A 23,760-nucleotide genomic window follows, 5' to 3' on the forward strand; every position below is an offset into this window, starting at 1 on the left:
CCCCAACAATCTGGGTCTAGGACACCCCAGTAGACATTTCTGTGCATAGATTATCAGGTAATTAAGTTATCTTACTCAGCATCTAGAAGTTCAACATGTAAAAGTTGGAGCTAGAGAAATATGTGAGGCTGTATTTGGATTTCCATGAGCTCACTTGATCATTGTAAAATTGACTACTAGGCTTTATAGACAAGAGAGATAAGTCATATGTCATCCTGAGGTAACTGAGAACACTTACTGTATGACCATTCTTGATGAGAAACCATATGCATGGGCTAAAATTATACAATATGAAAAGTCTTTCTGACAATTAGTTGACAATTATTATTAACTATAGCTATACTTATTTTATGCAGAATAAAGTTCCAACACATTGTTCTGCAATAATAATAATAATAATAATAATAATAATAATAATAATAATAATAATAATTTGCTGTGATCTATAATGAAGAATCACTTTGCAAGTCTATTCTGCCTATCGTAAATAATTTTTACAAGCCAAGTAACAAAATAGTTGTGTTAGGTTTAGACAGAGGTATCAGAAACTCAGTATATCTATTCACAGGTATAAAAAATTGCTCGTTCATGATCTGAAGTCAAGGTGGAAGGCTCTTGCAATTACATATATTGTAGTTATGGACCAATAAATGAGCAGTTCATTCTGAGAAAGAATATTGCAAAAAACTGTCAGAAATCCAAACATAATATTACTCACCTCCCATTAATTTATTGTAATTATTCCTTTTGGTTGCATTTCAGTTCATAAAGAAGTGAACCAAAAACAGGGAAAAGCACATTATCTTTTAAATCTACTATGCCAAATGCACTGAATTTCTTGTTAATAATATTGAATAAAACAATAATTATATTTGCTCTCTCCATATTTCTCACTTACTGCAGAACTCAAGTAAGAGATGTTTTTCAATAAGTTACAGAAATGATAAAAGATTATTTTTTACTATACTAGGAAAAATGCCATTAAACAAAACTATTTTAAAAAGCATTGCAAATTTATATGCATTAAAAGTTTAGCATTACCTGTTAACTGTATCACACCTGACCTTAAAAATGCATTAAATTAAGTTGTTAGGCAAAAAAACAACAGATCTCAAAAAAGTGGAAGTAAGATTACATTTATCTTGAACCCTATACTTGCTTCCAACAATAGTCAAAACACGGTTCAAGTAACTACAATGACAACTAGTCTTCTGGTTACGCAACTCTAGCTGTATTAGCAAAATCACTTGCAATTTCACACTTACAAATCTAGCTGAGCAAACCAACAGGAACATTTCATTCTACTACTGCTAGAACAGAAACTGTGATTTTGCATTACCTAAATGATACCTACACCCCTTGCATATTAAGTGGTTTACATGAAATTAGGGAGCTGAGGCCAAGAGGAGCCATTACTCCATAATGGCACATAGATTATGAAACAGTTTTTCCAGGATGCTAAATTAGATCCAGCATTGTGGGCCTTATGAAAAAAGTGAAATGGAGTTCTTCTGGAGATGATAAAAGTTCTGATGATAGGAATCTGTGTACTGGATTAAATTATTAACTTTATTTTTATATATATATATATTAATTCTTATATTGTGGATGCTTATGTATTTTGTGCAGTTACACTCCTTTTTCTCATAGCAATAGCAGTAGCACTTAGACTTATATAATCTCCCAGGGTGCTTTCCTGCACTCTCTAAGCAGTTTACAGAGTCAGCATATTGCCCCCAACAATCTGGGTACTCATTTTATCAACCTCGGAAGGATGGAAGGCTGAGTCAACCTTGAGCTGGTCAGGATTGAACTACCGGCAATGGGCAGAGGGTTCATGATAGTGTTAAACTAGAACACAAATAAATAAACAAATACAAGGATGTAGAATTAATTTTATCCTCAACTTCTTAAAGGGAATAACATTTCTTGTTGGACAAGTGCCTAGGCAGGATGTCCTTTATGCAAAGGCATATTACACTGTATGAATATACAATATATAGTATTTTAACTATCTAAACAAAATAGACAATTTGCTTCCCTAAGGTTGCATATGGTTCCCCCACTTTTTTGCAGCCTGGATATATCCTTCCAACCCTACTGCTGACTTTTGATGAAAGCAAATGCATGATATTCTGCTATTTTAAAGGAAACACTTAGAAACTATATAGTGTGCCCAAACATTTATTTGACAGTTATAAACAAAAACAGCATTTCCAGAAAATACCTTGCACAACAGAATGTGAAACCTGGCCATACCATCAGTGTTGAATCACCATCTCACCTCCTGAGCTCTTCCCTAAGTGCAGGGATTTAACTTGCTCTTCCCATCACAGGATATCAAAACACCCAATCTCGAACAGAGCTCCAGGCAACCAGAGCTTCAGCAATCAAATGGCAGGTAGCAAATGAGGACAGATTTCATATTTCATGGACTATGGATATATTTCTTCAAAGTCTGATGAGATGTCCAATAACAAAGTCATATTACAGTAAAGAAGAATTCATTCTTCAGGCCAGAATAGGAGCTCCTACTCATTGGCTCATTTTTAAAACCTGTTGAATTGATAGGCACTTCTGACAAAGCCATCTTAAAGTTTGTGGCCATACTTTTATAAATCTTGTCCCAAGATTCATATTTGGCATATTTTTAAAAAATGAAGTAATTTTGACTGGCTTTTAATGAGTACTTTTATCGTTTGTGCAGATCCACTAATGTTTTTATTGTTGTAGTTCTAAACTTACTTTTATGTTGCCTGAATTATATTTTAATATATATTTCGGTTTATATTTTTGAATTTAAAATTACTGATAATCTTCAATTCATGACTACAATTGAGACCAAACTTTCTGTGCTAGGCAAGAGATTTTGTCAGAAGGTAGGAAAAGGTGATTACATGACCCTGGGACACTGCAACTGTCATATATATAAACCAGTTTATTTATTTTATTTATTTTTGGGACTTATATGCCGCCCTATCTCCCGAAGGACTCAGGGCGGCTTACAACAATAAAAAAACAATACAAAAATTAAAAAAGAATTAAATAACACCCCCAAAATAAATTAACTACAGTTAAAAATTAAAACATATTTAAAAACCCATCATCAATCCAGGTCAGCCTGATGGAAGGGAAAAGTTTTGAGGTCGCGGCGAAAGGACCGGAGGTCCGGGGCCATCCGAAGCTCAAGGGGAAGTTGATTCCAGAGGGCTGGTGCTCCCACAGAGAAGGCCCTCCCCCTGGGGGTCGCCAGCCGACATTGCCAAGTATCCAAATTTTGATCATGTGAACATGGGGATGTTGCAATATAAGTGTGAAAAACAGTTGTAAGTCACTTTTTTCAGTGCTGTTGTAATGTCAAAACGGTCACTAAATGAATGGTTGTATGTCAAAGACTACCTGTATATTATAACACATACTGATAACAATTGATTTTTTTATATTCTGTTGGTTGCTTTCGGTAGATAATTTATATTTAAATGAATATGCATGTTTTCAAAGAACAAAAAGACATATATCATAATTCATCCTACAGCCAAATGCTTACTGAATGTAAACCAAATTTAAACTGGATCAGAAATACCTGGAAAGGTACAAAATGTTTAAAATAAAGAAAGAATGGCTTGTAAACAATAAAATGAATAGCTAGGATAATATAACCATGACTGCAGCTGTAACAGATAGTGTCTTTTTAAATTAATCATTCTTCTTGTGGTTTTCATAATCACAGTACCATTATCAAAGGAAGAGGCTGATTTTAAAGATAAAGGAACAAAGTATAATGACCAGGCTCTAATAAAATGAACTGCTAATGTGCTAACTGCCACCAATGTCATATTATACTGCACTCTTATTGAATTGGATCCAAAATGAACAATATGAAGTATATTTAAAGTAATTAATTGGATTTAATTCTGATTTATTTTAGAAAGTTCACTCTAAGTGCAGCTAACTAAATACAATTTACTATTTCAGGTACCTGTTTTGTTACTATTTCAACATAAATAAATAAATTTGTCATTTACTGGAAGAATTGCAGATCCCCTCTTAAATGAAGGATATATTTAAGCATCCCTGATAGTATATGACATTTCTCCATACTAGTATTATATATTTTGACAATAAGTTTCTTCAATACCAAAATAAATAAACATAAGGAATTACTATTGATGAAGCAATCATATCTCTACCCAAATAGAGAATTTCAGAAGATATATTATCTACATAACATTCACCTTCTGAAATCCAGTTAGTACTTTATACCACTGTGTTTTTCATTACGAATTTTTTTAGATTTACAAAATGTTTTATTTTCCAGGAATTCACCATGAGTTATTTGCAAGTCTACTTTTTATTTTCTCAGCAACATTCTAACTGGGCTAAAAAAAATGTGACTTAAACTCACCCACTGAGTTTCTTGATGGAGATCCACTTGAATTTTGCTTGCTTTTTTACTACTGTTTACTATTTTTACTTCTCAATCATATATAATAGCCCTTGAGTTATAATACTAATTGGTACCAGAATTTCTATTGCAAAGTGATGCAGCTACAAGGTGTGATGCCATGTAACCACATTTCTGAGCCACGGCAATCCTGGCATTCCCTCCTGCCATTATTAACTGAATCCCACCAGTTGTTAGCTCAGGACCACCCAAATCCAAGGAATTCCTGGCTTAGGCCCTGGCAGTTTAGAGCCTCAATAAGTAAGGGACTTTGAACTTCCCTCACCTGTCTATCTCCCCTCTCCCAATTCTGTCTTTTTGGCCACCTTTCACTCCACTGCCTCTGCCAGCCTTGCTGCTCTGCATTTTCCTTTTCTCCCAGCTTATGCTAGTTCACCATGCTGCCCCTGGCTAATCTTCACTGTCTTTCTCCTACAGTTGATTTGGAGAACAGCTAGCACGGCCTTCTTGGTTCATTCCAGTTTGGTCTACCTGGGAAGACTGACAAGAGTGCTAAAGGCCTTGGACCACTACTGCAGCCCTAGCTATGACGGTGAGTTGGCAGAAGATAGGCAGGTGGAGGGAGCTGAAGAGCCCCTGAGATTGTTAAATGCAAGAGGGCTGCCAAATGCCCAAAGTTTGTTCATATGACTGCAGGGACATTGGAATGGCCATAACTTCAGGTACTGGCATTAAGTATAATTCATTTAGCACTGCCATTCCTTTAAATGGTCACTGAATGAATGGTTGCAACTTGAGAATTCATTATGATAATGATGTAATTATGATGTTGTCATATATCTTCATGCTTGTTAAAATGTTATTTATGCTGCTGGATTTAAGTCAATAGCTACCACAGGCTGGTTTGACCTTGTGAAATCTAAATATGATGAATAAATTTGGATTCAGAATGAATACACCTATTAAAATATGTATTAAGAGTTCATTTTCACTAAATTATTCCCACCCTTTAACATTTGAGGTTTAATCCTATAGTTTTTTTCTCCATATCGTGGCAAAACTAGTTGCTACAGGGGTCTCTTGGTTTAGAATATTTTGAGAGCAATCAAAGTTTCAACAATGAATATGTGGCACCCCAGTATTTCAACTATCTGAAATTGAAAAACTTGCCTCCAGATGTTGTGGGTGCTCCAACACTGGAGGTTTTTAAGAAGAGATTGGACTCTGAATTGGTGAGGGTTTCCTGCCTGAGCAGGGGGTTGGATTGGAAGACCTCCAAGATCCCTTCCAACTTTATTATTCTGTTAAATTTATAACTACCTAACAACAGGTTATTACATTTCAATTTTCACCGAAGAAAATGAACATTTTTATACTGAAGTATTCTTCATAAGAATTGTATTATAAATCTGTGAATGATTTTAGAAATTAGCTACAACAAATTTTAAGGGCCCCATAAGGCATCTAAGACGCAATAACTTTATCATCTTTTTGTGGCCTAGACTTGTGTTAGCTTTTTTAAACTACTAACAGCCAGGCAGGCCCCTCATATCTTTTCTTCTCCTTCTTTCACCCATCCATACACATTGTCAAAATTACTGCTGCTGTGTATGTGTTATTCTTTTTGTACTTCACAGATATTTTTGTATCATATCTAAGTTGTATAAATCTGTTTCTAATCCTTCTGGGAAACTCCTTTAAATGGAATACAAAATAGATAATTCCTCAATAAATCTCATAGTTTCTGGTTAGAAGCATTTTGAACAAAGGCTTTCAAGTCTACCGTAGTTCAAAAGCTTTGGCTGTAAAAGAGAATTTAAGAATAAAACATATTAATTTTCTAAGTACAAACATATGAAATGTTTCAAGATCTCTCTCCTCGTTCTAAATAAAGCATGTTTTTACAATAGCAGTGTATTATGTCATCTAGGGTCTATTGAATAGAAGTCTATTGACTACTGATATATCAACACCTTGATAATTGTACAGTGCTGTAAGATGCTGTAAAACAGTTGTGTGGAAATGACATCATTATATCCTGATCTTCTAACATTATTTGGAAGATTCAATCTACTGATTACTTTTTTTTGTAAACGTATTATTGGTTTTTTACAATAACAACCTTAGTGCCTGGTTTAGGGCGTGTTGTCTTGGTTCATAATTTTTTTAAAAAGAATATACAATTAATAATAGTTAATAAACAATCAATAGTAATTATTTTTTTATATTTCCTTAATTAGTATATCAATTAATATATTTTCTTGATCTCTTCACCCAGTAGTATTCTCCTTCTACAACATTAAACAAATATAATTTCTAATATTTGATATTTTCCATATTTAAATGATTAAATAAAAACATTTTCTTCTATATTTATACCAACAATAGTAGCGTTCATATATAGCATTTTTTCTTATCAGCTTATTTTCGTAAGTCATCTTGATTCACCATCTTATTTTCATAAATCTTGTTTAAGCTCAATTTCTCCATAATATTCAAACAATTCTTATCATATTTTCCCCAGTATTTAACATCTAAATATCCAAATTTTCCACTTAAAAATCCCAGTATTTTCATATTTCATATATTATAGAGATACTATATTACTTATTTATCATAACATCTACCCATAACATCTTTCTAGTCAATTTATATTTCACTTCTATTTGTAAAAATTGGTTAATTTTTACAAATATATATCCTTTTTTCAGAGTTCTTATCAAGCCTAATATTCCCTCAATATTTCAATCATTCCTTAATCCTAAATCTTTTCAAACTTAATTTGTCTTTAAAATTCAAACTTTTCCCTCACTTACAACATCCTAATATTTTTACATTTTGTATCTTATCAAAATGTACTATATTACTTATATCTCTTATCCCACTTATTCTAACGTCCCTTTATGGCCAAAGTTATTTGTTTATTTAGCCATATTCAAACAAGTGTTTACTCATATAATATTCCATCTGGTAAGGCAAATCCAGTCTATTCAGCCCTTCTCCAATCTTCCTTCTTTGCCAAATTGTTTTCCAAATTAATATTTTCAACTTGTCCAGTTTTTATATTTTTGTAGTTATTGTTAGGAGTAGAGAATACATAGTAGATAGAATGTATGCTTTTTGTCTCCCAAGCAATGACTCTTCTGGCACTGTCCATTTGTTAAGTCTTCTTTCTTCTCAGGTTTAATTTGACGTTCTAATGCATAAAGTATCTTTTCCATATTTGTTGTTGTATCCAAGTCTTGTAAGTCTTTTCTTGTTTTCTTGTTTGTATTGTTATAATTCCCTTCATTTTTAACTTCACCAGTTAAGTCATTTTTTTCTAGTTCACATTCTGTTGTCTGGATTGTTTGTTCATTTTTACCATCATTCTTTGGATGTTTTTTATTGTAGATTTAAGTTAGAAGTATATTCACTTATAGTATCAAAGTTATGTTTAATCTTCTCATGGTTTAGGTCTATTGTAGTTTGTATCTGTCGTAGCATTGCATAAATTTTATCTTGGAAAATATTTGTCTTGTCTTGAAGTGTTTCTAAAGGTCTTTGACCTTTCAGGCTAAATCTTTCAGGAGTAGATATTAAGTGTGGTTTTCTATCATTTTTTTGATGGGTATATCCATGTCTCCCCCTTTCGAGTAGTCCGTCATAAATGCCATAGTCTCTGTAATTAGCCTTGTCAAGCTAACCAAAATTCAAAATCCATACAGTCCAATTTTGTATACTTGTTTTTATATATAATTTTTGTAATCCACTATAATTTTCAGTTGTCAAGGTTTCAATAAAATCAATGTTTTATAACAATTCTTTCTTTCAGGAGTCAATTGTCAATTCAAAATATTTAGCCCTTAGATCCTTCTTGTAACTTCACTTCTCAATAATTTGTCATAGATCAAAGTTTTTAAACAGTACATAAATTTAAACCACAATCAAAGTATTTCTTTTCCTTCAAACATTTTCCAATCTTATAGTAGGCCCAGTATGCAATCTCTTCTCTGTTCCTTAGCAACTATTTTCTTAAAGGTTATTAGAGTTCATGGGAACAGATTTTTTTCCCTTTGTTTCTGGGCATTGTCTTTAATGTGCTATATTCTCATTGTCCACCGGATGTCAGCAAATAATTTATTTTCCAGCTCTTCCAGACAAAAAGTTCTTCTTATTTTTATTTTTTTATGTAATTCAATCAAAAATCCTTTAGAATATAATCTTAGCAGTTTCTTTTAGTTTCTAAGTTTGATTAGATTGTAGTATTTTGAATTTAATTTCATTAAGGTTCTTTTCTCCTTAAAGGTTAATTTGCTGCTTCTGTCTATGGGGGAATGGGAATGTAGCCCTTTCCCTCACTTTCGGAGGTTGTTTGCTTTGGGGATCTTTCCCAGGGACTAGTTGTAAAATAAGGGAGAGAAGATCAAATACTCTCACCAGTTCCAAGCATGCTGTTCAGCGTTGTTCTTGGTACTTTGACTTCGGCTGCAGTAGCTTGGGCTAGATGCTGGCATGCGGCTAGTCTTTCTCCTGTCGGGTTCAGAGGGCTTTACCCGGATCAAACAAAGCAATTGCCGTCGCTTCATGATCAACGGGGCGCCCCTCCTTCGCAGTCACCTCTGCGAACTGGTGACTTCATACCTATCTAAGGTCTAGGGTCATACCTATCTAGGGTCTACCTGGCAGGGAAAAATTAGCCATGGGGAGCGGAGGTCCGTTCTTACACGGCCATGCACTACGAGCGCAAACTGGAAGTCCTACTGATTACTTTCTATTCAGTTCAATTTCAATAGAATTCAACACTGTGGGATGAAAACATATTTCAACAAAATAATCATGCGATTAATAGTTTCAAGTAGGAAATACTAAAGTTACCTAAGTTTTGATAGAAAAAACAAAGATCATATATGATTCTTAAAACAATTTCCCTACCTTGTTCTTTTATTTGACGAATCTGTTTCACAGTTTCTTTCAAGATTGCACATTTGTCAGGTTTGAAGTTAAAGTTGTCAATATCATTAAAATTAGCAAAAATCAGCTCTGCAAGCTCTTCTATATACTTATTCTCTTGTTCACGATTACGTTTTTCAGTGCTTCTTTTAGGACTGGAAGAAAGTTTTAAAGTTAAACTCAAAAATGTACAAGTCATAATTAAAGAACAGTTTTAATCAAAGTAGCAAAATACAGGGAAACAAAATAAAATAAAAATAATTCATTAACAGTCCTTCCTAATTATGTTTTATTCAGAGCCATTTACACACACACACACACACACACACACACACACACATAAATATATATATATATATATATATATATATATATATATATATATATATATATATATATATATATATATATATATATATATATATATATATATATATATATATATATATGGATCTTTGGTCATTCGGGTTTTTTCCCCGCGTATATATATACATACACACACATACATACATACGTATACATATATATATAAAATTAAGGAACAAAAACCAGGATAACATGAACCAGGATAAAAATCCATGTCAACTTTGTAAAGATATATTTTTTAAAAAGTAGTAGTATTTTGTAAAACTTTAGACACAATACTCTTTACTTATTATAGAACAGAGTATTCCAGGTGAGGATTACAATGAAACCACTGTAGGGCACTTCAGAGTTTTAACTGTTTCCATCCTCAAACCTCACCGGTCTTCTCTAAAGTGGCCAGAATGCCTTATCAGCAGCAGGAAAAAGATAAAGAAGGTCAGCTGAGGGTGTCAGGGGTAGGTAGGGGAATTTATGGTGGCCAAAAGGGCAGAGACAGGGAGAGATAGGTGGGTGGAGAGAGTTAAATTCGAGGTGAGTACATCAGAGCAGAAATGTGAGGCCTTGGCCTAACAATGCTGCCCTTGCCTAACAAATGCAACCGGGACTACATGAACTGCTGTTGGAAAATGTGCAGTCATGTAATGCTTTACCTAATGACTGCATCATTTCGTGATGTAAATTAGGGCCATTAAGCAAGGACTATTTGTAATCCTGTTCTGGATTCTAATTAGTTAGCCAGAAAATTTAACTTACTGATACTACCAGCGTAAAAGGATAATTTCTCAAGTTCTAAAATTATTTTTATCACAGCTTCATTGTTGTTTATTATAAAAAGGTCATAAAATGACCAATATTCTTTTGTTTCTTTAAGGAATTTTAATAGGCTAGCTGCCCAAGTTTATATTTACAACTAGACATGAAGATACAGCATGTATATAAGCTGACTCAATGTAAGTGTCCATAGACTTTATTTCTAGCCTGCAATATATAAGGTAATTTCTTGATACATAAGCAAGTGCTACTGCCAATTAAAACTGTAGAACTTGGGCTCTATAGGTTATATAAATTCTGTCTTCCAGAATTTACCAGCCAGCCAACATGATCAGGACTGGGAATTCCTACTATTGAAATCCAAACACTTGGAAGAAGCCCAAGCTAGACAGATTGCTACAAGTAGTGATGTAGGAATAGGAGTTGCAGATCTTGGGGCACAGTCAAAAGAGGAATCAGCCTAGTCTCTTACTCAAATGGAGTAAGTCCCACCCTTCTTTAATGCTACTAATCCTTAGCTATTGCAAAAATAGTGCTAACTGTTAGTTGAATAGATGCCTGTGCATAGACATGAGTTGTAATAAATCAGTTTAACTGGAAATTGATGTGTGGTCCTGGTTTTTCAAGCCTGACAAGAGCTCATTTGTTTTGTGCTTCATCTGTGTTCATTTTTCTCCCACCCAACCTCCACTGCAGAGCAGAGACACTAGAAAGAAAGGCATTGCAAGAGAGCAAGTTGTTTACTCTTCTACCATTAAAAGCAATGTGATCACACAATCAACCCTGGGCATGTTCTGCAGCAGCTTAAATTATTTCGTGAAATTTCTTTTTCTCCAATCTCTCTGATTTGCTTGCAGGGTGGGAAAAAAAACCTAACTGAACTGCTTTCAATGTGTATTAAGACAGTAAGCAGAAAACTCCATCATTCCAAACTGTGGGTGAATGGTTAGGAGGCAAACAAAAGCTTTAGGTATGAAAATGAGTTGTCTCTTTTCAACTGGAAAATACAGGTAGTCCTTGACTTACAACCACAATTGAGCCCATTTATGTTGCTAAGTGAGAAATTTGTTAAGTGAATTTTGGCCTGTTTTACGACTTTTCTTGTCCCATTTGTTAACTGAATCACTGCAGTTGTTAAATTAGTAAAACGGTTAAGTGAATTTGGTTTCTCCATTGACTTTGCTTGTCAGAAGGTTGCAAAAGGTGATCACATGACCCCAGGACACTGCAATTGTCATAATAAGAGTCAATTGTCAAGCATCCAAATATAAATCACATGACCATGAGGCTAGTGCAGGGGTCGGCAACCTCGGCTCTTTTATGACTCATGGACTTCAACTCCCAGAATTCCTGAGTCAGCGTTGAAGTTGAAGTCCATGAGTCATAAAAGAGCCGAAGTTGCCTACCCCTGGGCTAGTGCAATTGTCATAAGTGTGAAAAATGGTCATAAGTAACCTTTTTTAGTGCTGTTGTAACTTTGAACAGCCACTAAATGAACTGTTGTAAGTTGAAGACTAGCTGTACAGACTACATGCCGAGTCTTCTAAAATCGCAATCCTGCATACATTTGTTGTTTGCTTTATAAGAGGCTGCTCACTGTTCAAGATTTAATTTATTGAAGACCTGTTCCTTTAAAAATATTCACCCAACTTTCCACAGATAGAGAAAGAAAAAATCCAAACTCTAACTAATTATGATGAGGCATGTATACAGCTGTTGTTATATATCAAGGCAATAATGCTTTGGTAACATGAAAGTGCACAACTTCACATTATACAAAACATATTTTTCATGTCCAAACTAACCTGGGTCCAAGTTGATCAGGACATTCTTTGCGTTTTCTTGACTCTGCCCGGGCTGGGTCAGAGGAATTTTCACCAATTCCACTCATCTTAAACACATATCAGCAACTGAAAGACACAGAAAAGTCAGTAAAAAAACACATCATTTATATCACTCAGTTTTCTTAGCACTTAATATTTCACTTGCAATTTTATGCTCCCTCTTTTATACACACCTACTTCAAAATAGCACTTTAAAAATGGCACACTTTTTTCCTTTAAAATATAAAGTTAGTAACAGTAACGTTACTATATTTCTCCCCAAGTCTACAAAATTTATCCAATTACAAGTAGATCCAATAAAAGGAAATTATGATACACAATGCATTTCAATAATATGTAATCTTTTAAATAAATTTCACAACAGAAATACACACAGAGGCTTTCACTACATGTATACTAAATATTCACCAAAGCAGGTTTTAACATATTTAAAGGCATAATACGTTGGATTTCTGTATTTAAAAGGCTCAACATTTTTGGAAAGAGAAATGCTAGCTCTTCAATAAGCATTTCAAGGCAGCATTTTTACTTTTCCTAATGCAGCATTCAAGTTGAAAAAGTTACCTACATTCACTACCTCATTGATCTAAGGCAGGGGTCCCCAATCCCTGGGCCGCAGACTGGCACCAGTCCTTGGCCCACCAAGAAATTGGTCGTTCGAGTGAGCAAAGCCCAATCCGTGCATGTGCAGGAAGTGCACAAACTCACACCCTCCCAGTCCATGGAAAAAGTGCCATCCACTGAGCTGGTCCATGGCATCCAAAAAATTAGGGGCTGCTGATTTAAGGGATCAGACAAACATTCTAAATATGAAGACACTTCGTGCTAACATTTATTCATCTTAAATAAGACTACATTAGACTATACACAGCAATGAGCAATTTTGACTCTCAATTTGTTCACTGAATGTGAAATCCATTTTCATACTGTTTAGAATCAAAATGACTGAAATGGCAAAAAAGTGCTTGTAAAATATAGACATACATACGCACAGAGTGTTTACCTTTAAAATATCTGTCTTTCTAATACTGTTTTCTTTTTATATCTATGCTAATTCTTTAGCTTCATTCAATACAATATCCTGCTTAGAGAGGCTCTGAACCTGCCCAAAACAGTTTCACTTTCATTTGTGTCTTACTTGTGAATATTCAAGGACAATTACATTCTCCACAATGGAAGTAACCAATGGACAATCCTCCTAAGCTCTTCCGAAAATTTTAATGAGACAATAGAGCAGGGGTGTCAAACTGCCGGCCCGCAGGCCGGTTTCATCATACCAAAGCCGTGCCCACCCCATTGCCAGCAATGCAAAAAGAGTCACGGTACGTCACGACACATCACGTGACAAGTTTGACACCCATGCAATAGAGGAAAATGTTGAATAAATGGGAAGTAACTGTATCAACTGAGTTGAAATTCAACTGATTTTTTTGCTTGCTACTTAAATTTGGGATTTAGCCCTTAATTTGCTGTTCAAAAGTTAATTATGGCTTTAAAAGGTTGCATAATTTTATTCTATATAATGCAGAAGAATTCTTATGTTACAAACTATAATTGAAAATACTATATTTTTATAATAAATCTAACCTGAATGCAATTTTTTAATTCATATTATTTTCAAGCAAGCATGACATGAGGACATGTGTGTGCATGTGTAAGTCAAGCCAAAATAGGCATTAGAAGAATGGGACAGGTTTTTAAAAACTATTAATGTGTTTTAAGTATGTAAAACCTGAAGCTAAAAGAAAATTTTTAGTGACAATTGCTAATTTTCAAGTTGTATGTATTTCCTGATGTTCTTTTGAAAATCCCACAACTGCATCATTGAAATTTGACAATTGATATGATTGTCACTAATTATATCACAGATCCCAGATCAATATTCAACAACTGAAAACATTTCATTATAAAATTCTGTTAAAATTTCACATCACTTATTACTATTTTAGATCATCTTGTGTTTTCATTTTCACAGTTCTAAATAATCTCTCCACAAAATTCTTATTTTTATAAACTTGTACCAGAGGAAAATTATTATTATTATTTATTATTTATTTGACTTATATACCGCCCTATTCCCATAGGACTCAGGGCGGTTTACAGAGCAATTAAAACCATACAATACAAAATTAAAATAAATTTAAAACAATTAATTAAATTTAAGCCCAAAAGTTAAAACTTTAAAACCCAATTAAAAACCCCTCAGTCTAGGCCAGACAGCTCAAAGAGCCAAGTTTTTAGGTCCTGGCGAAATGAACGGAGGTCGGGGGCAGTCCTAAGTTCCATAGGAAGTTGGTTCCAAAGGGCAGGCGCACCCACAGAGAAGGCCCTCTCTCTGGGAGTCACCTGCCGGCAATCCTTCACCGGCGGTACCCTAAGAAGGCCCTCCCTGTGGGAGCGCACAGGACGATGGGGAGTTAATGTCGGCAGCAGGTGTTCCCTCAGATAATCCGGACCCAAGCCATTTAGGGCTTTATAGGTCATCACCAGCACCTTGAATCTCACCCGGAGGACAACTGGAAGCCAATACAGCTTGTGGAGAAGAGGTGTTACACGGGAGTATCGGGGGACTTCCATCACAACTCGCGCGGCTGCATTCTGCACCAGCTGAAGCCTCCAAGTGGTCCTCAAGGGCAGCCCCATGTAGAGAGCATTGCAGTAGTCTAGCCGGGAGGTCACGAGCGCATGGGTAACTGTGCGTAGGGCATCTCGGTCCAGATAGGGCCGCAACTGGCGCACCAGGCGAACCTGGCCAAAAGCCCCCCTGGCCACGGCGAATATATGATCTTCAAAACTGAGCCGTGAATCCAGGAGGATGCCCAAGTTGCGAGCCCTATCAACAGGGGGTAACACCTCAACCCCCATCATTAACGATGGAACAAACTGGTTAACCCGAGATGCCGGTATGCACAGCCACTCAGTTTTGGCAGGATTGAGACGAAGCCTGTTTCTCCCCATCCAAACCCGGACCGCCTCCAGGCAATGGGACATCACATCGAGGGCATCACTGGGTTGGTTTGGGGTGGAAAGAAAAAGTTGGTATCATCAGCATACTGATGATACCCCACCCCGAAACCACGAATGAGCTCGCCCAGCGGCTTCATATAGATGTTGAACAAGAGGGGAGAGAGGACCGACCGAAAATATCACTGATATAATTGAGATTTTTTTCTCAGGGAAGTGTATGTATTGTGTATGCCGCAATTTACAACAGTCTTTGTTTAAGCTGCTTCTGTTTCTGTTGATTCTAAAACTTCATGAAGTATTCAAGTAATACATTACAATTCTTCTCCACAGGATGCATTGGCTAAACCTGGTATTTGTTATTTACCCAATGAAAAAAGTCAGCAGAGTGTAATAAGTTATATTAAAATGGTTTAATATAAAAAGTAATGGCCTACAGAGCAGCACTAAAATATACAGTATAAGACATTCAAAAATATTGTAAAGAATTTAAGAGACACATAAGAAAAATTATGATATTGCCAAGTGTCTTAGTAGCACTGATGTTCTCTTCTGATACAAGAGTAAGCTTTTATATTTTCTTTAAAAAGTCAATTTTCCTCTGACTGTTAAAATAGGAAATATAAGATCCTTTTCATGAACATTAAACAAAATGTTATCTGGATAAGCTCTCAGGATGTAATTACAGTTATTCAGAACAATCTAGTTTCACCAGATGTTGGGTGAAAGAACATAGCTTGTTTCCAATCTCTCCTTGTTATCAGTAACTAAATAAAAGTTTCTGCTTTCATTGTGACAGCATACACTTATCCACATCCTCTACACATCTTGCATGAGAACAGCTTGAAGTTGAGCATGTAGTATAAGCAGTGCTTTTTTTGTAAAAGAAAAAGGTGCCGGAACTCACACATGTCATACAACCTGCCTTGCCTACCCTACAAGGTTCTATCCAAAAAAGGTGCCGGAACTCCGTTCTGAGCGTTCTATGAGAAAAAAAGCCCTGAGTATAAGCAATGATAATCCTATTGGTAATCTCACTTTATTAAAATACAGAAACTTAAAAGTAAAAATGAAAAAAGATAGGTTTGCAAAAAGAAATATGCCACAAAACCCCCCAGAATGAATTAATGGTTCCTATTCAATTTTCTGGTATCGCATTTTTTAAAAATTCAAATTATAGAAAATGTAATTAAATACACTCTTATAATTTTAATCCTCAATCTTAACTGATGAATGCTGGACTACAATTTGTTGCTGATGGCCTTCTTAGACCTTATACCATTAGGAAAAGTAAAGTGACACCATATTTAATCCAAATGTAATATATTGTATTACTAGAAAAAGATGAGACTTTATCAATAGACATAATCCCATAAATATCACACAATAAATGGAACATCTTATATTCATAACTATTGAAGGATAAGATAGTAGGTTCAGTTGTGATTTTCCATAGTATATTTTTTTATTCCCAAAATCGATAGCTGTGATGAAGTTAATTGTAACTGCTGGTGATTAAATTAGTTTCTCATAGTTTGAAAAAGCTTCATGTCTTATCAGAGACATATATCCACACACCAGAGGAATTTATAAAAAGGAATGAACAAAAGAAACAACAATTACAACATGTAGAGTTCATAACTTCAATAGCTTAGCACTGAGATTTAGGTTATTTAAATGTTAATATAGCAATAGTTGAGAATGCTTCAGTATTTATCTTAACTTCAACAAATTACTCCCCAAGTATTTGATGAAATAAATTAGGAGGTTTGCAATGTTAAGTGGTTATGAGAAACTAAATATTATTACTCAAGGAAGAAAGAAGACTGAGAACTCAGATTTTATGCTCTGCCTAGATTTTTTCAAGATTGAAAAAGTCACTAGGTACTGTTCTGCTCTATTTAAAAGGACTTGCAGGGTTTTCTAAGTTTCTATATTAATAGAAAATTGAAATATGGTAACTTTTTTTCAATATAATTCCTACAGCTGAAAACATAGAGTCCCTCAATGTTCATGTTTTGCACTGCACCAGATTAATTCTAACTGCACATCCTCATCACACCAACTTGTTTCGAGAGCTGAATCATCATTTTGTTTTTCATTTTAGAATGCATTATATGAGGGTAGAGGAAAGCTGGATACCCCACCACTCCTTAAAACTATTTTTCTATTGCTTTGGCCTTTTGTTTCACTGTACAGCCCAAATTCAGGACACAAGCAAGCCCTTTGCTCAGCATTCAGTACAGCCTAACTATGCTAGAGAAGGTCTAGAACACGGGTGTCAAACTCACAATGTCACATGATGTGTTGTATCATGACTATTTTCGCATTGCCGGAGCTGGGTTGGGCATGGTCTCCACATGATGCAACCGGCCTGTGGGCCAGCAGTTTGACACCCCTGGTCTAGAAGAAACTATAAAGTAACTGATCTTTATTCTTCTAGTAAGTCCACAATTGAATGAAAAGCTGCCACAGTTCATTTTCTTGGTATATGTGTATGTGATCCAATCTCTCATCACCTATGTTACTTTCCTCCTCTAATATAAACCTATTGTGAAAACACTGGGTTGCAAAAATACGGTCATATTATACTTCCACTATCACAGCCTTTATTCCAGGGTGTCCATTCCCCATAACAACTGCTGCTTCCTTGTTGTTGTTTTTTGTTTTTTGTTTTTTGCAAATAGCCAGACAAATGGAAAAGTACATATTATGAGTATTGGAAGTCAGAATAGGTGAAAATTCTAGCATTGGGGTCTTTGGGGAAGGGTTGAATGGGGGCAAAATATTTTTGTTACTCTAGGTCATGGGTAGGATATGATTTGAATTCTACATTTAAACCCTGTTTCTCAGCTGGAAGGAAAACTGAATGGCTCACTCTGTTCCCACAGTGTTTCAATGTTCTGAAGCTGTCAGAAATAAAATGTTCAATATTGGGGATGGAAACAGAGTTAAAATTTTGAAGTGCCCCTACTATAGTTCCATTGTAGTCCTATCCATTGTAACTGTGTTCTTCAATTAGCAGACAGTTTGCTTTTAATTATTCTTTTTTATCATAATTATTATATTTGTTATAATTATTCTGTAAATATTCTTTGCTTTTAATTATTCTTCTCTTCCAAGATTTTCAGACTGACAAAGTTGCTGAATCAAATTAACATGTCTTAACAGTTTCCTTTGTAAATACACAAAAATATATTTTTCTTTCAGAATATTAAAGAATTTATGTTGGTTATTCCCCAATCTAATGTCAAAAAAAGGTACAATTAGTGAGTTAATCTATTGGTTTTAAAGGCACACCTAACTAGGACAATCAATCACATGCCTTTCTCTCTTTCAATAGTTGGCCTGGTTAAAAAGTTAGATTGGAAAACTGTTTCTATAAAGAAGTAGCCTTGGGGAATGGTTGTTTGGGAACACAATTTACACAGTGCAAATTAAAGGAGAAACAATGTACTCTACAGACACCATTCTGACCACAATTATGTTGTATTGAATACTTTAACAGACCATAACAGATTAGATGAGTCAGCTGTAAAATTCGTTCACAGTTCTGACTTTGAGCACACTTTTGTAAAAATAAAAAAAAAATGAAATTTCCTAGCAAGAAGTTATTTTCAAGAACTATACTGAGTGCACTTCTAAATCAGTTACAACTCTAGAGAACAGAACTGGATAAGACAGAGAAGCTTCTTCCCTCTCCTTCCTTTTTAAATAAATAAATAAAAAAACAAATAACAAATAATCCATTCAACATTTCTTTGCTGCAATGAACTAGATAGAATGGGGAAATTCTTAACTCATCATCATCCATTCCTGTATAGAGAGAAAAAATGTATGGAGCTGCTACATCAACACATTTCTCTTTCATTATATAGGTTGTGTCTATTTCCTATTTTTCCATACTGTGTGGAGTAGTTTAACATCACTTTTATAAGTTCAATATTTCTTAAAAATCATAAAACAAAAGTAAAGGCAAAATGAAACATTTCATCATGATTAAATGAACAGCTTTTTGAAACTAAGGAATGTTCAACTATTAAAATGCTTCCTTCATTTGCATTTCAGTTGTGCCATTCATAAAATCATAAATAATATATTTTAGTAGAAAGTATAAGCATATAAGATGCTTTATCTAATTTAATGTGATTTTTCCATCATAATATGCCAGTTAATACATTTCCCTTTATATCCCAGGATGATTGCTTGATATTTTACAAATAATTTCCTAAGAACGTTGTTATTGCAACATCTGTAACTACCCTAAAACTTCACACAATTTTGTTCATAGAAAAAAAATAAACTTCACTGTTAATAGCTTGGGTATGTAATTACACATTGACTTGTGTTTCTGATTTAAATTTTTGTAACTAAAATATTAGTGAGAGCTAACCCTGTTCAGGAAGACTGAAAACCAGACACAATTGAACAGAAGAAAAAAAAAACCTAAGATATAACTGGAAGATTTTATGCAATGGAATGTCACACTGAAACAATTCAGTTGTAAATATAAAATATATTAAATAAATAAATCTACAATTAAAATATGCCATATTTTTAATTGAGTCTGATTCTACTTATTGCATATACAAATTTCAAAACTGAGGTATGGATAATTATAACATAGATTTCAGAGATAAGTGGCTATGGAATGCATAGGCTACACAAGGATACAAAATTTGCCTATGGCTGACATATGGTTAAATTAGATGTTATTCTTATTTAAGCTATCTCATTTTATTTATCATTTTGTTAATGTACTGTCAATGGAACTGGAAATCCGGAAATAGTTCAGAATACACTTTACGCTGAGAAGTGGGTTTAGAAAATGTGGGTTGGGTTTTCTAAACCAGAACTTTTATCATTTTTACTACCTTGGACTGCTTTTGGATCGATTTAAAAACTCCAGCTTAGGATTTGATATCAAATGATCACCTGACTCCATGAGCACAAATCTAGAGTTTAAAGAATTTTTTTTAGGCCTTTCCCAATACTGTACGGTTTGTAGCTGAAGTATAATGGGCAGAGAATACAATTTTCCACTAGCAGTACCTCTTCTGTGGATATACCTTAGAAAAGCTCATCAGGCATGTTAGCCATTTTAAAGCAATACAGGTAGTCCTCGACTTACAAACACAATTGAGCCCAAAATTTCTGTTGTTAAGTGAGACATTAAGTGAATTTTGCCCCATTTTACGACATTTCTTGCCACAGTTGTTAAGTGAATCACTGCAGCTGATAAGTTAGTAACACGGTTGTTAAATGAATCTGGATTCTCCACTGACTTTGCCCGTCAGAAGATTGCAAAAGATGATCACATGACCCTGGGATGCTGCAATGGTCTTAAGTATTAATCAGTTGGCAAGCAACTGAATTTTGATCACATAATCAAGGGAATGCTACAAAGGTTATAACTGTGAAAAAAAGTCATGTCACTTTTTTCAGTGTCACTATAACTTTGAACAATCACTAAATGAACTGCTGTAAGTCGAGGACTACCTGTATAGAGAAAATTTTCTCTCTCTCTCTTGCTCTCTTTCTGCTATGTATGTATCAAAACATAGAACCATAGGATAACATAGAACATAGAACCAAAGATAAATTATATACTGGAAAGACTAAACCAGACTATACATTATTGCAATACAAAGAACGATTATTATCATTCTCCTTAGCACCTTTCACATGTAAGTAGATAAGTAATGTTTATTACAGCCAAGAAATCTGAATAGATCTTTCACATGGGAAACAGTGTTGCCTTTTATCTATGCCTCATTCTTCCATGCTATGTTAGTGGAAACTTGATACTGGACTGAACATTCTGTTCCATTGTTATTAATTTGTTTCAGTTTACTATAGCCTCTATTTTTTATATTAACATTAAAGCAAAATTATTAGAAAAATGAATAACCTTACACTACCTCACTGAAAACCAACATGGTTCATTTCTTTAAAGCAAAAAGATGGCAATAGGAAGGTAATGTAATACACACATTAGCTATAAATGTACAAAAGGAACTTTTTATCACAGGTGCATGGTTAATATTCATGATCAAGACTAATAGTATATATAAGCATCATCTTCACTTTTTTACATTTAAAAATCATTTCCGATATGGATAACTTCAGTTCTGGTATACTTACCTATCATTTTTCTGCTGTAAGCTACATATGCATTCAACAACAAAAATTGCTAGCCTGACATCAATACTGTAGTGCAAAATGGTTTCTAATTTCTGTGTTCATATATGCTAAGGTTCCTAATATAGCTATTCAGTGAGCTGTTTACATATTAAAGTACGTCAGCCACCTCTAATAAGCCCCTCTAAATAAGCTCCAAAATAGCAAAGGAAGGTTGTAACACTAAAACAGAAAATTGCTTTCCTTAAGCAATGTGCAGGAATCCGATTCTGATTAAATCATTCAGCAACTAATATTAAGATGCTTCTTGACTGAATCATAACAATTACAGCAACAAGCTTAAATGCTATTAAAACAGGGGAAAATGAAGGTAATAGGGGCATTGGGGGTAACAAATCACCCATTTAATTAAGTTTCTCATTATTCAAAATTATAATAAAGCTACAGCCAAATTATGGAACATCTTCTGCTAAAAAGCAAAGGGTACCACAAAGATTATTGTATACTGTTTCACACTGAATATTTATTTACTAATATTTATATGCCTTCCAACTCCAAAGCCTATGGATAGCTAACATTCAAGAAATAAAACCCACAAAATAATATCAACATTAACAGTAATATAAAATACACACAGAGAGACACACAGAGAGACAACTCTCTTCTCTCCCCTGAATGATATGGATGGTATGAGTCCTTCTCAATCTTAGGTCTGATCCTCTACCAGAAGCATAGGTTTTTGAGGGTTCTTGGCAGTATCTTTGGTGTTACTTGCTCCCATTAGGCTGAGCATGTTTTAATACACAGATCCATATCCAAATATATATGATGTAGATGACCAGGCTGAGCCCCAGGGAGAAGTCAAATATGTCACTGGTTTGGAGTCCCTTCATCTACATCCAGCCCTCCCCGAATTCCATTGACTCTTATCAATCACCAATTTGCTTTAACAGTTCATAGTTCAAACTCTTAGTTAGAGTAAACATGGCATAAAATTGCACTCATTTTGAATCTAACTGGACTACTGATTTCTTGCACCTGATACACACATACACACACATACATAATCTTTTGAAAAAACAGGCACTTGTAATTCTCTAAAAAGGTAGGCATGTGGGAGTAATGTACACAATATACATTTGTATACTGTACTGCCTATCAAGGACTTAATTTCTTTAACAGAATTGAAAAATAAGGATTTTATATGTTTGTAACTGATGTGCCCATAATTTAACATGAAACTGAATTTAGATGCAATGTGCAGTTAGAATAAAATTACAAACATTAATGAAGATAAATTTTAAATAACATTCAACTGAAGTACTATTGCAGTATATAACATAAATATATAAAAGTCAAGCAGTTCATATTGAATTTAAAATTCCCTACCCTCCCCATTCCATTTGACTACATGTGTATCAAAACACAGAAAATACAGGAAAGATAAATTATATATTGAAAAGACTAAAGCATATCATACATTACTGCTATATAAGCAGCAGATTATTATCTTGCTAAAATGACTCTTTAGAACAGGGGTGTTGAACTGCCAGCCGACAGGCCGGATGCCTCATGCCAAAACCACGCCCACCCCATAGCCGGCAATAGGAAAAAAATAGCGATACATCGTGACATGCCACATGACATCACAAGTTTGACACCCGTACTTTAGAAAGACAATAATGATGAAAAATTGATCATTTTAATTTATAACAATCACATGTCATTAAAAATCTTCTTAGTTACAACATTTTGAATTTTACCAAACATAGTATGTTCATTCTGGCCTGCTAATTACAAATTCAATACACTTGATCAAATAAGAAATAACACCATACTGATTAAACTGCAGATTTCTAACTTGGATGAACTACAACTGTGGATTGCTATTTTAAATAAAGATGTTTCATTTTCAACAGGTTGCCCGATGTTGCCTAAGCTAACACAGGATTTTTCTCTTAGGTGAAATATTAATTGGGCAATACAATAAACAGTGACCTAGATCCTCCTTGATACATAAATTTGTACATGATGGGAATCTTTTGGTAGTACCCTACCAGCTAGTAAATTATCATGGAAAGAGCACTGCTCATATAATACAGTTTAAACTGCATTTTGATTGAAAATAGAATAATTTGGGTGCTTTCTTTTTTATTAATGTAATAAACTCCTAACACTTTAATATAGGCAGTCCTCACTTACTAACTGTAATTGAGACTGGAAACTTTATCATATGTTGGTAAATTGACACATGTTGTGCACCTGACTTATGACATCAATTCCTGCTGCAATAGTTAAGCAAGTCATCTAGAGGTGTTAAATGTGAGTCATGTGACT

At 34.4% G+C, this 23,760-nt stretch overlaps 1 protein-coding gene across 3 annotated transcripts in view; it reads right to left on the reverse strand.

The window, feature by feature from the left end:
• Positions 1–23,760, reverse strand: part of NCOA2 (nuclear receptor coactivator 2) — a 152,323-nt gene that overhangs the window by 50,930 nt on the left and 77,633 nt on the right. For all 3 annotated transcript variants that reach the window (XM_081323501.1, XM_081323502.1, XM_081323500.1), the window contains exons 3-4: positions 12,280–12,384; positions 9,320–9,492 (exon numbers count right to left, since the gene is read on the reverse strand). In XM_081323501.1, the coding sequence (XP_081179627.1) occupies positions 9,320–9,492; positions 12,280–12,365 (259 nt within the window). In that variant the 5' untranslated portion in view covers positions 12,366–12,384. The remainder of the gene's footprint in view (positions 1–9,319; positions 9,493–12,279; positions 12,385–23,760) is intronic.

This window comes from Vipera berus, assembly GCF_964194415.1.
Source record: "Vipera berus genome assembly, chromosome: 3".
Lineage (NCBI taxonomy): Eukaryota > Metazoa > Chordata > Lepidosauria > Squamata > Viperidae > Vipera > Vipera berus.